At 47.5% G+C, this 17,699-nt stretch overlaps 1 protein-coding gene across 1 annotated transcript in view; it reads right to left on the bottom strand.

Moving 5' to 3' along the window:
* Positions 1-17,699, bottom strand: part of LOC120383108 (butyrophilin subfamily 1 member A1-like) — a 52,756-nt gene that overhangs the window by 19,963 nt on the left and 15,094 nt on the right. The window contains exons 4-5 of the mRNA XM_039500734.1: positions 5,298-5,330; positions 4,960-4,992 (exon numbers count right to left, since the gene is read on the bottom strand). Of these exons, the coding sequence (XP_039356668.1) occupies positions 4,960-4,992; positions 5,298-5,330 (66 nt within the window). The remainder of the gene's footprint in view (positions 1-4,959; positions 4,993-5,297; positions 5,331-17,699) is intronic.

The raw sequence follows: 17,699 nt of genomic DNA, 5'->3' as shown, positions 1-17,699 counted from the left end.
AGGGGAGCTAGGACGACACTTTGGCTGGAGGCAGATTTTCCATCACTGGCCTCTAGGGGGTCTCTTGCAACATCCTCTGAACCAGCTGGTACTAGCCACTGTCCCAGACAGGCTCACAGGCTCGGGGGCCCTGCTTTGATTTACTCTGACCACTCCTGGGTTCTCCTCCCTGTTTTAAGCCTCCATTCAGCAAAGAAATTAAGCGGATATGTAAGTAGTTAGCTGAATTGGGGCATTAGTGACTATACATCTAAGGGACGGTTCATTACAGATACCTAGAGAGCTATCCCCATGTAAAAGCTGTTATCTTGAAGTTCAGGGTTTTCTGAAAGTCGCCTATAAACTAATGTGATGTAAGCAGAGTCAGGATGAGCTCTACCCTGACATTTGGTGGTGAATTATGGTGAGTATGGAAAAGAACTTAGGGGGCTGAACTTGTTTGCATAGGCACACCCACCCCGCCTAGCATGAGTCCACGGCAGCCCAAAATAGTCACTTTGACAGCTGTGTGATGCCCAATTTCTTGGTTATTGGGATAGGAGGAATAAAGTGTTGTTACCCTGATTATGTGAATGAGGGACTATGAACCTGTTTTATGACAGAGGGTCTCACCACCAACTATGTACCACTCACTGAATCATGAATCTAACTAGAGACTGCTGTGCTGAATTCACTTTGGGCCAATGGTGCACCAGCACTGGGGTTCCCCTACTACAAGCTGAAACCACTAAAAGAGCTAAAATTACTGAGCTGAAATCACTGAGTGCTGTGTTAACTAGTGGGGAGAGCCTGAAAATATATTGCTAAGGGGCTGGCAGAGCAGTCTGAAGGATGGTTGGAGTGGTGAGCACAGCAGAGTAGAGCTGAGCAGTTTGTGGGGACAGCTGGAGTGATTCATGGGATGGCTAGTGGAGTGGAGCAGCTGGTGGAGCGGAGCAGCATGTGGGATGGTTGGAGAGGCCCACAGAACAGTGAGTGGAGCAGAGCGGAGCCATTCATGGTGAAGGCTGCAGTAGATCTCCACAGAGAGGCGGGGCAGTTGGCCTTGGCCCATGTAAGGTGCCCCTTTACACCCTGTGTGCCCCCCCATTTCCACCCAGGCTGGGGGTGTGTGAAACTCTGTAGATGAACTTTTGAACTCTGGGGTGGCACTGATCAGAGACAGAGACTTTTGGGGTTGTTGGACTTTGGGGTGATTTGGACTTAAGACCCTGAGGGGAAAAGGACATTGCCAAACTTACTTGGAGGTGGGTCTTTTGCTCATGAATTGTGTTATGAATCCTGTTTGTGGTGTTTCCCCAATGTAATGCTGCATTGTTTCCCTCCTTTATTAAAAGGATTTTGCTACACTCAGACTCCGTGCTTGCGAGAGGGGAAGTATTGCCTCCTAGAGGCGCCCGGGGGTGGTGGTATGTAATTGTCCCAGGTCACTGGGTGGGGGCTCGAGCCAGTTTTGCATTGTGTTATTGAAACGGACCCCCTGGATACTGAACCCAGCCCTTGTTGCTGCCAGCTCAGAGGGGCAGAAGAGTTACAGTTATAGTAACAAAAGTATGAAAACAAAGTTTTAACAAGGTTTCAAACAGGAATTTGAATGGGCATCCAGATCTCTGAGGCAGCTTTGAAAACCTCAGTCTCATTGTGTGAAAGGCTGGAAATTCGTAACTCCATTCCCTGCACCAGCCTTCTCACAGCCAGTGTGAGTAGAACTGACCGGGGGTGAGAAATACCTTGTCAGACAGGATAACCTGCTAACAAGAATAGGCTATAGATTGTGTTTCTTATACCTGTAACTTTATGTTTCCAAATCTACACTTGCTTTTATTTGAGTTTCCGTCTGATACTCTATTAATTAAACTTCAGTTTGGTTTTACTGTAGATGTGTCTAAGTGCCTGGTGCAAAGGAGTGTGTTGAATGAAGATGAAGCCGGTAAGCGGAGTGCACTGCTTCCACTGAGGCAGCAGATCGGTGTGCATTGCTGGTGTCCAGCAGGAGACAGGGGACTGGGCACTCGAGTGTAACAAAGCTGGGGTGTGAATTGATAGCCTGCAGAGACACAGCGGGGCTCATGGATCCCGGAGCACAGCGCCTCGTATTGCCTGTAGCCAGTAGCTTTGGGAGAGTTTCCCCTGGTGGGCACAGACAAGGCTCCCACACTGTGAACAGGTTGCAGCGATTTACCCTGGCGAACTCGTGTAACCCCAAAGGCATCTCAGAGCTCCCGATACAATGAATGGGGAGAAGCAGGTGCCTTAGAATGGGATCCACAGAACCCAGTGTGTTAGGAGCCATGTAAGCCAGCCAATGGGAGAGGCTGACAAGAGGGGTATGTGCTAAGCTCCGCCCCTCTCCTGATGGTGGTTCCTTTCTCTGCTAGCAATCCACAGCCAGGAGCCCTCTTCTGGAGCCAGGCAGTGTGTCTGTGAGACAGAGTAAGGCACTGGCCACACTCCATACAAGATGGCCGAAGGGCAGAGGGGTGTTATAGAGTGATTCTGAGTTAATATTTAATTAAAGTGTAACAACGTGAACAAAAGAGACAGAGGGAGCCTCACATCAGAATGTCCCATAGCCCAGTGATTACAGCATTCTCCTGTGAGGTAGAAGATCCTTGTTCAAATGCTTTCTCCTCATCTGGCAGAGATGGGGGACTTGAACCAGAGTCTCCCACAGCCCCAGTGGGTACCCTAACCCCCGGGCTAAATGGTACAAGGGAGTTTCACTGTATCTTGAGGGGGCCATTTAGGGATCTGGGGCAAAAATCTGTCTGGGATTGGTCCTGCTTTGAGCAGGGGGTTGGACTAGATGACCTCCTGAGGTCTCTTCCAACCCTGAGATTCTATGATTCTATGATCTCTATCCCCCACCTCATGCAGTGTGCTGTTGCTGTTGGGTGGCCTCTGAGCACATCTATTGGATCAGGCCCCATGAGTGAGCTAGCTGCTCCCCCTCTCAAGTTTATGTGTTGCCAGGGGCACAAGTAGGAGTTAGGTGCCCAGAAGTCTACAGCAAGTTATCCATGTGATCCTCATGCCCAGGGGCAGAAACTTAGACATTGAGAGAACTTTTACACCAGAGATTTATGCCCTGGATGAGTTTAGGCACCTACAGGGGTAGGTTTCAGCCAAGTGAGGTTTTGTGGATCACAGTCCCTAAAACTGGGATTCAGAGGCCTATGCCTGGGCTTTAGGTGACTAAGTTTCTTCATAGATCTGGGCTATAATGCACAATGCAATTCCCAGATAAAAACTACATTCATGAGGAGCTAAGGCTGAGAGAACATACTTGTAACTTAAGGATAAAACACATTACAGGAGGAATGTTGTAATTATTCCCAAACCAAGGAAATACAAATTAATACAAGGAAATACACCCAGGAAATAAAAATACAAATTATGGTTAAATTATAAAAGAAATCTATAGTCTAGAAATGCAGCTAAGGCATCTAAACAACCTTAACTCTGCCCTGTAGTAACATCTTGAGGGCAAAATAGAAACACATTGTGTACCTTTAAAATCAGTTTTATTTAATGTAGAACCACACACACACTGCTCTGCATTGACCAGACCTGTATGATTATTGTGCAGAGTCGCTGCAGGCTGGAACTGAGGTTGTGGGTGAATCACTGAGGGTGAAATCCCGCCCCCCCCATATTACATGGGCATGGAAGGGTCAGAACACAGAGGGTTCCCAGGTGAGGGATCCTATCAAACACTGGACAAGTCTCTCTGGATTAATCTACATTGCAAAAAACCTTGTGACAGTGGGTCTGAGCCTGGGGCCACTGATTAGGGCTTGCAGAGATCACACTACAGGGCTGAAAATAGCAGTGTAGACGTTCCTGCTCGGGCTGGCACCTGGGCTCTGAAGCACGACCATGGGGAGGGTCTCAGAGCCTGGGCTCCAGCCTGAGTAGGAATGGCTACACCGTTAGATTTAGCCCTGCAGTCAGTTGACCCAGGCTCAGAGACTTGCAGCCATGGTGGTTTTTTGCACTGTAGACGTACCCATAGGTGCCAACTCCGGGGAAAAATTGGTGGGTGCTCCCCGCCCCCCCCCACCCGCCCCAGCTTACCTCCGCCTCTGCTCTGCCTCATCCCCTGAGCGTGCCGTTGGGTCCTGCTTCTCCCCACTCCCTCCCAGCGCTTGCATCATGAAACAGCTGTTTCACACAGAAAGCCTGGGAGGGAGGGGGGAGGAGGGGCAACACGGCATGCTTGGGGTGAGGAGGCGGGGCTGGGGATTGAGGAGAGATCCAATGGGGCAGAGGGGCGGAGTTGGGGTGGGGCCGGGGGCAGGGGCATGAGCACCCACCGGCACCGACAAAAGTTGACGCCTGTGGACATACCTACCATCTCCAGCAACGAGACTGACCGAACTGGGCCGGTGTATTCAGGGCCCTGGGATCAAGATGCCATTTCTGTAATTCCCGTGGGGTTTATTAGGACAAATGGGCCCTTCATCCTATAGAGCCCATCTGTGTCAGTGTGAGCAGCCCTGAGCTCCCTGCTTGGGCTTTGGTGTCAAGATGGAGATGTTCCCCATCACTCATTCAAACTCCACCTGCTAAAATTGAGCTCAAGGTGTTAAACTGTGACTCCACTGGCAGTAAATGGGACTTTCGATTAAGTTAAGTTGGCTTGACTGAGCTGACTTGATTGACATGACATGAAATGTTCAACCCATCAGATCCCATTGGTCCCAGACACTGACCTTTCTGTCTCTTCATCTCAGATTGCAGGGTCTCTAGGGGGAGAAAAGGGAGAGACATGAGATTCCCCCCATCGTGTTTATAACGGTAACCCCACAGCTAACGTAACTGGTCGGGACACTGACCTTTCTGTCTCTCCATCTCAGATCGCAGAGTCTCTAGAGGGAGAAAAGAGGAAGAGGTGAGACTTCCCCCTCTCGTGTTTATGGGGATAATGTTAATTTTGTAGCTGGCCCAGACACTGACCTTTCTCTCGGTCCCATTCAGACAGCAGGGTCTCTAGAGAGAGAACAGGATGAGGGGTGATTAATCAATTCACAGATTCCAAGGCCAGGAGGGACCCTTGTGATCATCTAGTCTGATCCCTGCATAACACAAGCCTGGGGGTTTCCCCACAATAATTCCCTACAGCAGATTGTTTAGCAAAACATCCAATCTTGATTAAAAACTGCCAGTGCTGGAGAATCCACCATGGCCCTTGGGAAATTGTTCCAACAGTTCATTAATAATGGCAAGATTTCACCCTATTTTATTTATGGGGATAACTCTACTGTCAGCTAGTGTAAAGGGATCCAGACACTCACCTTTCTCACTCTCCATCTCAGATCGCAGAGTCTCTAGAGGGAGAAAAGGGTGAGAGGTGAGTGGTTCCTGATATTAACGTAGTTGTGCTGTAACTATTAAAGCGAGGCAGACAGACTGACAAACAGGACACACAGACAGATCTGTCTCAACATCCCTGCACTGACCATCCCTGGCTTCCCTCCTACACTGACCATCACCTATAGGAACTGCTCTAAGTATCTCCCCCAGGAGCTATCCCTGCTCCCTGGGACCAATCACACCCCTGTCTGATCTGGTTGTTGCGGGGGTGAGGAGAGAAGGTCTCTTTTTTATTTATCCATTTCTCTGTCTGCTCCCCTCTGTGCTCATTCCCTGAAAAGCCCCAGCTCTCCCCAGCTCCTGACTGGGGGAATGGGGGAGGGAAGTGAGTGATGGGAATGGGGTATTGACCTGAGCTGGATAAGGGATAGGGTCTGGCTGGCTGCATCCTAGCCTGCCCCCTGATCCTAGTGATACCTGGGAACAACTCCTCCTAGGGCCTGGGTAGATGGGAGTGCCCCAGCTAAGAAGAAGGTGGAGATGCCTTTCTTTAGCTGAGTGCTCAGGTCAGGAGGAGTGAGGGAGGGGGGGTGGATGGGTCCCTACAGGCATTGCCTCTAAGATCAGCTCTTTCCCACTGGGAGCTCGTCCCCTTGGTGCGTCAGCTGGAAATGGCGGTAGTGTCATGTCTGCCAGTCACTGCTGAGCACAGCCTGAGTGAGGCCATCTTGTGTGAGCAGTGTCTCAGACCAGCCGTGCAAGTCCTGGGTGTGTTTGTGTTATTACAGCATCCGAGCCACAGCTCACCAGTGCAGCTGGTGGGATAATTCTCTGAAAGGCCCAGGGAACAAGACAGTGACAGTTAATTGTTCTGACTTTTTAGTGGTGGGAAATGAACCCAACCTAATTCTCCCTGGACACATAGAGAAATTTTACATATGACTGAAAATGAGTGAATCCCTGTGTGATGGGACCTATCAACCCTGCACTTGTCCAACAAGGGTTGAACACAGTCTCTGGGTGCGAGAGGCCATGCTTCCTTGCCCCAACTGGACACGCTCCAACTGGACGCTGGATATACAAGGGAGCAGTTCAGTCCAGTTTGGGCTGACAGAGGAAGAGAGCGTACGCACGCTCTGAGCACCTGCCAGGAACCTGCTAGAGCTGCAGACTGTGGAGGCTGAAGATGCCAAGTCCCTGGCAGGGCCCAGGTTGACCATGGAGACAGAGGAAGACAGCCAGCCACTGCCAGGGGAGGAAATGCCATCACTGGAATCATGGGTGGGAAGCAGCCTAGGGACAGCATTTGTTGAAGTTGGAACCTGAACCTGAAAGCAGGGCTACTGGTTTCAGAGGGTCCTGGATTGGGACCCAGGGGAGTAGGGTGCACCAAGGTCCCCCTACCCCTTTCCGTGCCCACCACTGGGTGCAATGGCCACCCAAGGATATTGGGTGCTGCTGCCTGAGATGGTGACTATTGGGCACTGCTACTGGAGGCTAGAGCAACTGGGTGCTACATCCCCGGATTGATTGACTCTGGCTGCTAGATCTCGCTGCCCTAAGAACAGGGGCAGCCATATTGACTCTGGCCATGGGGCCTCACTGCCTTAAGGGCAAGGGCAACCCCATAGATTCTGGCAATAGGGCAATAGGGCTTCTCTGCCCTGAGAGCAAGGGCATGTCCCAGATCTCCAGTTACTAGGCCTCGCTACTCCAACCACAAGGAGCCACACTCAGGGAAAGGGGACGTTTTCCCTCTTTTCCTTCCTTGACCACCTGAAATCCTGCTAAACCATGCCACCTAACCTGGACTCAGCCCATATAATGTATTTGTTAAACCCATAAATTAAACCACCTGGTGGTGACAGGGTGTGTATGCAGAGTCTGAGAGCCTGTCTACAATGGCAAGTTACAGTGCAGTGACTTGCTGGCTCAGGTGTGAAAAAACACACCCCACCTGTAACGCAGCAAGCTTGAGCGCTCTAAAGCACCAGTGAAGACAGGCTCCAAGCGCTGGGAGCTATTCCCCTTGTGAAGGTGGATTACATAGAGTGCTGGGAGAGCGCTCTCTTAAGCACTCGTGGGTGACCACACTGTCAGATCAAAGCACTTCCATGGCAGTGCTGCTGCGTTTCAACTTTGAGATTTTTAGTGTAGACTTAGCCTGAATGAGCTCTACCGTGACATCTAGTGCTGAGCTGGGGAAGAGGATATCAGGAGCTGATCTCGTTTGCATAGGCACACCCACTGTGCTTAAGTGCTCAGCATGATGGGATTGCTTGCCAAAATGATCATTTTTGGCTGGTGTGGGATCCCCAGTCTCCTTGTTATTGGGAGGATAATAAATGGTTGTTATCCTTGGTGTGTGAATCCAGGGCAGTAGAATTGTACTTGACATTGTCTGATTGAGGGACTCACATCCTGATGTGTAGGAAGAAAAGTAAATATGGCAGGCGACCAGCTTGGCTTAACAGTGAAATCCTTGCTCGTCTTAAACACAAAAAAACAGCTTACAAGAAGTGGAAGATTGGACAAATAACCAGGGAGGAGTATAAAAGTATTGCTCAGGCATGCAGGTGTGAAATTAGGAAGGCCAAATCACGATTGGAGTTGCAGCTAGCCGGAGATGTTAGGAGTAACAAGAAGGGTTTCTTTAGGTATGTTAGCAACAGGAAGAAAGTCAAGGAAAGTGTGGGTCCCTTGCTGAATGAGGGAGGGAACCTAGTGACAGAGGATGTGGAGAAAGCTAGTGTACTCAATGCTTTTTTTGCCTCTGTCTTCACAGACAAGGTCAGCTCCCAGACAGCTGCACTCTGTAGCACGGTATGGGGAGGAGGTGACCAGCTCTCTGTGGAGAAAGAAGTAGTTCGGGACTATTTAGGAAAGCTGGACGAGCACAAGTCCATGGGGCCGGATGCGCTGCATCCGAGGGTGCTAAAGGAGTTGGCCGATGAGATTGCAGAGCCATTGGCCATTATCTTGGAAAAATCATGGCGATCGGGGGAGGTCCCGGATGACTGGAAAAAAGCTAATGTAGTGCCCATCTTTAAAAAAGGGAAGAAGGAAGATCCAGGGAACTACAGGCCAGGCAGTCTCACCTCAGTCCCTGGAAAAATCATGGAACAGGTCCTCAAGGAATCAATTCTGAACCACTTAAAGGAGGGGAAAGTGATCAGGAACAGTCAGCATGGATTCACCAAGGGCAAGTCATGCCTGACTAACCTAATTGCCTTCTATGATGAGATAACCGGCTCTGTGGATGAAGGGAAAGCAGTGGATGTGCTATTTCTGGACTTTAGCAAAGCTTTTGATACAGTCTCCCACAGTATTCTTGCCAGCAAGTTAAAGAAGTCTGGGCTGGATGAATGGATGGTAAGGTGGATAGAAAACTGGCTAGATGGTCGGGCTCAATGGGTAGTGATCAATGGTTCCATGTCTAGTTGGCAGCCGGTATCAAGTGGAGTGCCCCAAGGGTCGGTGCTGGGGACGGTTTTATTCAATATCTTCATTAACGATCTGGAGGATGGTGTGGACTGCACCCTTAGCAAGTTTGCAGATGACACTAAACTGGGAGGAGTGATTGATACGCTGGAGGGTAGGGATAGGATACAGAGGGACCTAGACAAATTAGAGGATTGGGCCAAAAGAAATATGATGAGGTTCAACAAGGACAAGTGCAGAGTCCTGCACTTAAGACGGAAGAATCCCATGCACTATTACAGACTAGGGACCGAATGGCTGGGCAGCAGTTCTGCAGAAAAGGACCTAGGGGTTACGGTGGATGAAAAGCTGAATATGAGTCAACAGTGTGCCCTTGTTGCCAAGAAGGCTAATGGCATTTTGGGTTGTATAAGTAGGGGCCTTTCCAGCAGATTGAGGGATGTGATCATTCCCCTCTACTCAGCACTGGTGAGGCCTCATTTGGAGTACTGTGTCCAATTTTGGGCCCCACACTACAAGAAGGATGTGGATAAATTGGAGAGAGTCCAGCGGAGGGCAACAAAAATGATTAGGGGGCTGGAGCACATGACTTATGAGGAGAGGCTGGGGGAACTGGGATTGTTTAGTCTGCAGAAGACAAGAATGAGGGGGGATTTGATAGCTGCTTTCAACTACCTGAAAGGGGGTTCCAAAGAGGATGGATCTAGACTGTTCTCAGTGGTAGAAGATGACAGAACAAGGAGTAATGGTCTCAAGATGCAGAGGGGGAGGTTTAGGTTGGACATTAGGAAAAACTTTTTCACTAGTAGGGTGGTGAAGAACTGGAATGGGTTACCTAGGGAGGTAGTGGAATCTCCTTCCTTAGAGGTTTTTAAGGTCAGGCTTGACAAAGCCCTGGCTGGGATGATTTAGTTGGGTTTGGTCCTGCTTTGAGCAGGGGGTTGGACTAGATGACCTCCTGAGGTCCCTTCCAACCCTGAGATTCTATGATTCTATGATTCTCAACTAATGGCACTCACTAGGCAGGGGACATGGGCTCCACAATCTAGTGAGATTGGCTGGTTGGCTATTCACTCACTTGTTTCTTTCTACCTACAGCAAAGTTAATTTGGGTTTAATTGAGAGTTTTATTATACAGCCCAGAGCTTAAGTCACTGATATTTAGGTCTAAGTGTTAGATTTGCTTTGGGATAGTGTTTCTCATGTGAGAGGCTGCCTAGTGTGCACCCACAGTGGGGTTCCCACACTCTAACAGCTAAAATTGTGAGAGCTGTACTAAGTGGGGAGGACCTAAAGACATCCTGCTGGATTGGTGTATCAATTGGCCAGCTGAGTGGCTGGTGGGGAGATCTTGTGATAGGGTGGTTGGGGAAGAGAAACAGAATACACAATTCTCTTGCAGGGTAGCTGTCAAAGAGGCACAGTGATTGGCCAGCACTGTGGCTGATGAAGAGGAGTGGCAAATGAGTGCCTGGGCAGTGGAGCTAGTAATGTGCCTGGGTGGGAAGTGAACTCTGCAGATGCATCTCTGGACTCTGGGTCTGCACTAACCCAAGGACAACAACTGTGAGTGGGGTGCAGAGAAGGGACAGGCACACTAAAGGAACTTTTGGTTGCTGGACTTAAGAACCTGAGGGGAAAGGACACTGCTCAACTTACTTGGTGGTGGGTGTTTGGCTCATGGTTTATGTTTATGAACCCTGTTTGCAATGTTTCCCCAAATTAATGCTGGGTTATTTCCCTTCTTTTATTAAAAGTTTCTTTCTACACTGAGACTTTGTGCTTGTGAGAGAAGAAGTATTGCCTCTCAGAGGCAACCAAGGAGATGGTGTGTAATTGTCCCAGGTTACTGGGTGGGGGCTCAAGCTGGTTTTGTGTTGCATTGATGAAGAGAAACCCCTAGATAGTGAACCTGGCCCTTGTTGCTGCCAGTCCCAACAGGCAGAAAGCTTACAGGTGACAGTTCTAAAGGTGCAACACCCAGTTCCAGCTTTCACAAGTACAAAACACAGCTCCTCTCTGCTTCTCTGAATTACCTGCTTCCGTCCCCACTGGGAAATCATTGGAACAGACATTTCCCCTTCCCAATTCTTCAGATACTTGTAAATTCCCACACAGCACTTCAGGCGAGAAAACCCTGGCTGGGACTTTCACAGCTGCCTTGGGAGTTGCACAACTGGTGCCCATTAATTTAAACAAAAATTGAGAATTCAGATCCCTTAGGCAGCTTTGAAAACCCAGCATTGCTAGAAATGGCCAGATCACTGAAGGCCAATTTCTGCCCCTTGTGATCAGAGGAAAACCTACAGCTGAGCATTTGTACTACAATAGAGGGTTTATTGCCCTGTCCCTGTAGCAGGATCTCGGGGCCTGTCTACACCACAGCACTGCAGCTGCACCAGTGCAGATGTAGTGGAGATGCTACCTACGCTGACAGGACAGCCTCTCCCATTGGGGAAGATACTCCACCTCCCCGAGAGCTAGGTTGGGATCACTGAGTTGCTCACAGGTGAGGATATAATTATACCGACATAAGTGTGCAGTGTAGACCCAGCCTCCAGCTGAGTTAATTTACTTGTCTACACTGGCAAGTTACTGCGCTGAAACTTTCTCGCTCAGGGGTGTGAAAAATCAACCCCCTGAGAGCAGCAAGTTTGAGCACTTTAAAGCGCTAGTGTAGCTATTCCCCTCGCGGAGGTGGATTACCAGGAGTGCTGGAAGAGCTCTCTCCTAGCACTTGCACATGACCACACTCACACTTCAAAGTGCTGCCATGGGAGCGCTTCGAAGTTTCTGGTGTAGACATAGCCTCAGTGTAGATAAGATAATTGCTAACCTCTAAATTACTTTCCCATTCGCAGTTCCCACTCACCTAGATGGGGAAGGGGAGGGGCATGCACAGACTGGGAGGGGCAGAACTAGAACCGAAAGAAATCCCCTCTCTCCTCCTACTTTCTGTTAGTTTTTCCGTGCCAAGTTACAAATATCAGCGCTCTAAGCCCAGCTCACTGAACCCCACCCGGGTGTTTCAGTGGAAGCAGTGCTGATCCCTGTGGATAGTTCAGAGTCACATTTGATTGGGGTCCTTTAGTGAGCATTGAAGGGATGAAGCCATTTAACCCTTCTCAGTTCAAATATGAAGTCATCATTCACCCTCCTCCCGAATCCAATACTCTTCTGAACATGGAATCAAAACCCCTTTAATCCCTGTAGCTTTACTTTTGTTTTTCATTTTTATCTCTCCCCCATCCCACAATCCTCCCTCTTGTTACTTCACCTTTCACTCTGTGTTGCATCCATAAGCAGGAACTGGCCAGGACAATGAGAACAGCCAGGAGAGTCAGGCTCACCCATACAGACACCATCCAGGGATTGACTCTCGGGAAAAACAGCTCTGCAAGAGAAGGTGCCATTGACTTGCAAGCAAACACATGCAGAATGAAGGCAGGACACTGAAACTGTGGTGACACGCTGAATAGTTAAGACTCTCACAGGGAACTACACAGGGAGATGTGGTTCCTCTGTGCTGTATTATTAAGTCAATGAAAGTCCAACCTTTAGCCTCGTTACTGAGCATGGTTAATTAATGGGAGGGGGCATGTTGGAGGTAGGGAGGAGGTAGAGTGGAGCTCTGCTATGTTACACCTGTCCCCCACTGGTATTCATGCAGTCCCTAGGCTAAATAAGCAGACATGGGATAAGAGGGAAGGTTCTCTCATGAATTGGTAACTGGTTAAAAGATAGGAAACAAAGGGTAGGAATAAATGGTCAGTTTTTAGAATGGAGAGAGGTAAATAATGGTGTCCCCCAGGGATCTGTATTGGGCCCAGTCCTGTTTAACATATTCATATACAATCTGGAAAAAGGGGCTCAAAGGGCTTAAAAGCAGCCCTGGAGAGGGCTGAGGTGGGGAGAAAGCAGCTACTGAGCAGGCGGGCATGGCCTCAACCGAAAGAGATAGGGCCTTTAAATACTCAGGCCTTTTAAATCAAGATTTAAAGGCCCCAGGGCTCCGGCTGTGGCTGGGAGCCCTGGGCCATTAAATCACCCCCGGAGCTACCAGCTGCAGAGGCAGCTTGGGGCCCTGGGGCTCAGGGGCGATTTAAAGGGCCCCGGGTTCTGGCCGCCACTACCGCAGCAGAGCTCCGGGCCCTTTAAATCACCACGAGAACCCTGCCACCGCAACTCCGGGACTCTGGCAGCGGGACTCAGGTGCTGCTTTAAAGGGCCCGGGGTCTCTGGCTGCTGCGGGGACCCTGGAGCCCTTTAAAGCACCAGCCTGGGGAAGCCATACTGGCTTACTTTCACCTCTGATTCCCTCCCTCCCTGCACTGAGAACTGTGATCCTCACAGCACACACAGAGAGATTAGATACAAACATAAATACTCTGGCTGGAAGGTTGCAGCATAACACGACTGTATCCCTTAGAATCCAAAACCTCAACCCACAAGAACCCCACAATGGAGTCCCTAAGGCAGCGGTCACAACTCATCGCACTGCGCTTTATGTAACACTGTGATACACTGTGCCCCATATAACACCCTGAACCCTCATGTTCACCACAGTTCTATGCTTATGATATATTTTGTACAAAGTATGCCTTGTGAGGTATCACTTGAAAAATCATAATTCAATGAACATCATTGTTCTGTTAAAATGTGTACGTTAACATTGTATGTGGAGCTATGAGATTTTACTATGTTTGTTAGTGAAATATGTTGTAATTCTGTGGAATATCCACAGACTAGCTCCTCAGAGACAACAAAGAACTGACGACAGGTGACGGAAAGCTATTTACTGCTGAGGCAACCATTCGCCATGAGGGGGACAGTAAACAAAGGATTTGCATATCATCCCCAGTGACATCTCAAATATTACATACACGGCTGGTGTGAACAAGAAATTTACAGTTTTCCGGATAGACTCTTTGAATCTCACATACACAGGCGACTGTTTCATCTACACCGTAGTGGGAAGTAATCCTCAAAGAGAGGAGGAGGGTATAAAATAAGAGACAGTGATCTTCACATTACATCTCCTGCCCTATCTCTACTCACAGCAATAAGATTGCTTGAAAGTCAGTAGGAGAATCATTGAACTGTGTGGGGTGGGGGGAAAGAGTTGGTCCTAGCTGGAAAGCTTTCCAGTTAGTTTGGACTTCAGTAAGTTTTTGGGTGTGAGAAACCTTTTTGCTTTCAAATCTTACTTGGCTTGGTAAAGTTTAGGAATTAGTTTTTGGTTTTATTTTTTATTTATTTTATAACCAATTCTGACCTTTATGCCTTATCACTTATTATCACTTAAAATCTACCATTCTGTAGTTAATAAAATTATTTTATTTTTTTACCTTTACCAGTGTGTTTTGGTTGAAGTGTTTGGGAAATCTGTACTCAGGTTAACAAACACCCCAGCAGAATCATTTCCTTTGATTAAATGACTGACTACACTGGTCTACAATTTTTGAGAAGTCATCTGCTTCAGTGATAAAATGTCCTTTTTATTATGTATTTTGATGTGCTGAATTCAAATATGACAATTAAAACAACTGATTGGCTACTGTTTCTAAGATATTTGAGTTTTTACATTTTATGTCTATGTATATTGTGTAGATAGTAGAGTTTTAATCATAAATTGTAAACCTAGGTCTTTTCATGTGTTTATGGTTGCTTTACATGATAATATTTCACCTGTCCTGTTTATGTAACACTTTAAAAATCAGCAAAAAGGTTATATAAATAAAATGTATTACGAAACAAAAGGCAAAAAACTATTATGTACATAGTTTAGTCCTATTCAGTGTCTACTCGGCGCTTCTTGGCTTGTCTCTTGTATTCATTAAATGAAGCATCTCTTGTCACTGTCCAGCAATAGTCTGCAAGCACTGATGGGCTCCATTTGCCCTGATAGCCTTTCTCCATTGTTGCAATGTCCTGGTGAAATCGCTCGCTGTGCTCGTCGCTCACTGCTCCGCAGTTTGATGGAAAAAAATCTAGATGAGAGTGCAAAAAATGTATCTTTAGTGACATGTTGCAACCAGGGCTTTTGTATGCCTTGAGGAGGTTTTCCACCAACAACCTGTAGTTGTCTGCCTTGTTGTTTCCGAGAAAATTTATTGCCACTAACTGAAAGGCTTTCCATGCCGTCTTTTCCTTGCCACGCAGTGCATGGTCAAATGCATCATCTCGTAGAAGTTCACGAATCTGAGGACCAACAAAGACACCTTCCTTTATCTTAGCGTCACTTAACCTTGGAAATTTTCCACGGAGGTACTTGAAAGCTGCTTGTGTTTTGTCAATGGCCTTGACAAAGTTCTTCATCAGACCCAGCTTGATGTGTAAGGGTGGTAACAAAATCTTCCTTGATTAAACAAGTGGTGGATGCTGAACACTTTTCCTCCCAGGCTCCAATGACTGTCGGAGTGGCCAATCTTTCTTGATGTAGTGGGAATCTCTTGCACAACTATCCCATTTGCAGAGAAAACAGCAGTACTTTGTGTATCCAGTCTGCAGACCAAGCAAGAGAGCAACAACCTTCAAATCGCCACAAAGCTGCCACTGATGTTGGTCATAGTTTATGCACCTCAAAAGTTGTTTCATGTTGTCATAGGTTTCCTTCATATGGACTGCATGACCAATTGGAATTGATGACAAAACATTGCCATTATGCAGTAAAACAGCTTTAAGACTCGTCTTCGATGAATCATAGAATCATAGAATTCAAGATCAGAAGGGACCATTATGATCATCTAGTCTGACCTCCTGCAAGATGCAGGCCACATAAGCCGATCCACCCACTCCTTAGCAAGCGACCCCTGCCCCATGCTTCGGAGGAAGGCGAAAAACCTCCAGGGCCATTGCCAATCTTCCCTGGAGGAAAATTCCTTCCCGACCCCAAATATGGCGGTCAGCTGAACCCCGAGCATGCGGGCAAGACTCTCCAGCCAAACCCTCTGGAAAAGGTTATATCATACCATTGACCCATTGTACTATTTACCAGTGTGGCACTTAATTGGCCTATTGACTAAGCCCGTTATCCTATCATACCATCTCCTCCATAAACTTATCTAGCTTAATCTTAAAGTCATGGAGGTCCTTCGCCCCCACTGTTTCCCTCGGTAGGCTGTTCCAGTATTGCACTCCCCTGATGGTTAGAAACCTTCGTCTAATTTCAAGCCTGAATTTCCTGACTGACAATTTCTATCCGTTTGTCCTCGTGTCCACATTAGCACTGAGCTGAAATAATTCCTCTCCTTCCCTGGTATTTATCCCTCTGATATATTTAAAGAGTGTAATCATATCTCCTCTTATGCTTCTTTTGGTTAAGGAAAACAAACCGAGCTCCTCAAGTCTCCTTTCATACGACAAACTTTCCATTCCTCGGATCATTCTAGTGGCCCTTCTTTGTACCTGTTCTAGTTTGAATTCATCCTTCTTAAACATGGGAGACCAAAACTGCACACAATACTCCAAATGAGGTCTCACCAACGCCTTATATAACGGGACTAGCACCTCCTTATCCCTACTAGAAATACCTCGCCTAATGCAACCCAAGACCGCATTAGCTTTTTTAACGGCCACATCACATTGCCTACTCATAGTCATCCTACGATCAACCAGGACTCCTAGGTCCTTCTCCTCCTCCGTTACTTCCAACTGGTGCGTCCCCAGCTTATAACTAAAGTTCTTGTTAGTCATCCCTAAATGCATAACCTTACACTTCTCACTATTGAATTTCATCCTGTTACTAATACTCCAGTTTACAAGGTCATCTAAATCTCCCTGGAGAATATCCCGATCCTCTTCCGAATTGGCAATACCCCCCAACTTGGTGTCATCCGCAAACTTTATCAGCCCACTCCTACTCTTGGTTCCCAGGTCAGCAATAAATAGATTGAATAAAATCGGTCCCAAAACCGAGCCTTGAGGAACTCCACTGGTAACCCTCCTCCAACCGGACAGTTCCCCCTTCAATACTACCCTCTGCAGTCTCCCCTTTAACCAGCTCCTTATCCACCTCTGGATTTTCATTTCGATCCCCATCTTTTCCAATTTAACCAGTAATTCTTCATGTGGTACCGTATCAAACGCCTTACTGAAATCCAGATATATTAGATCCACCGCATTTCCCTTGTCTAAAAAATCTGTTACTTTCTCAAAGAAGGAGATCAGGTTGGTTTGGCACGATCTACCTTTCGTAAATCCATGCTGTAATCTATCCCAGTTGCCATCGGCCTCATGCTCCGAACCACTCTCTCTTTAAGATTTTTTCCATGACTTTGCATACTACAGATGTTAGACTAACAGGCCTATAGTTCCCCGGGTCACTTTTTTTCCCCTTCTTGAATATAGGAACTACATAAGCTAATCTCCAGTCAGTCGGTACAATCCCCGAATTTAGGGATTTATTAAAGATTATCGCTAACGGGCTAGCAATATCCCTCGCCAATTCCCTTAATATTCTAGGATGAAGATTATCCGGGCCCCCCGATTTACTTCCGTTAAGCTGTTCAAGTTTGGCTTCTACCTCAGATACCGTAATGTCTACCCCCATATCTTCATTCCCATCGGTCCCTCTATCACTATTCCTTAGCCCTTCATTAGCCTCATTAAAGACAGAGGCAAAATATTCGTTCAGATATTGTGCCATTCCAACATTATCCCTAATCTCCACTCCGTTTAAAGTTTTAAGCGGTCCCACTTCTTCTTTCTTGGTTTTCTTCCTATTTATATGGCTAAAAAACCATTTGCTATTGGTTTTAATCCCCTTCGCTAGGTCCATCTCTACTCGTCGCTTTGCCTTTCTCACAGCTTCCCTGCACCCTCTGACCTCAATAAGGTAGGTTTCCTTGCTGATCCCTCCCATTTTCCACTCCTGGTATGCTTTCTGTTTTTTCTTAATGACCCCTCTAAGACGCTTGCTCATCCAGCTCGGTCTAAAACTG

Source organism: Mauremys reevesii, linkage group 15, assembly GCF_016161935.1.
Source record: "Mauremys reevesii isolate NIE-2019 linkage group 15, ASM1616193v1, whole genome shotgun sequence".
Classification (NCBI taxonomy): Eukaryota; Metazoa; Chordata; order Testudines; family Geoemydidae; genus Mauremys; species Mauremys reevesii.
The sequence above is the reverse complement of the archived record's forward strand: the minus strand, read 5'-3'. Positions and strand labels throughout refer to the sequence as shown.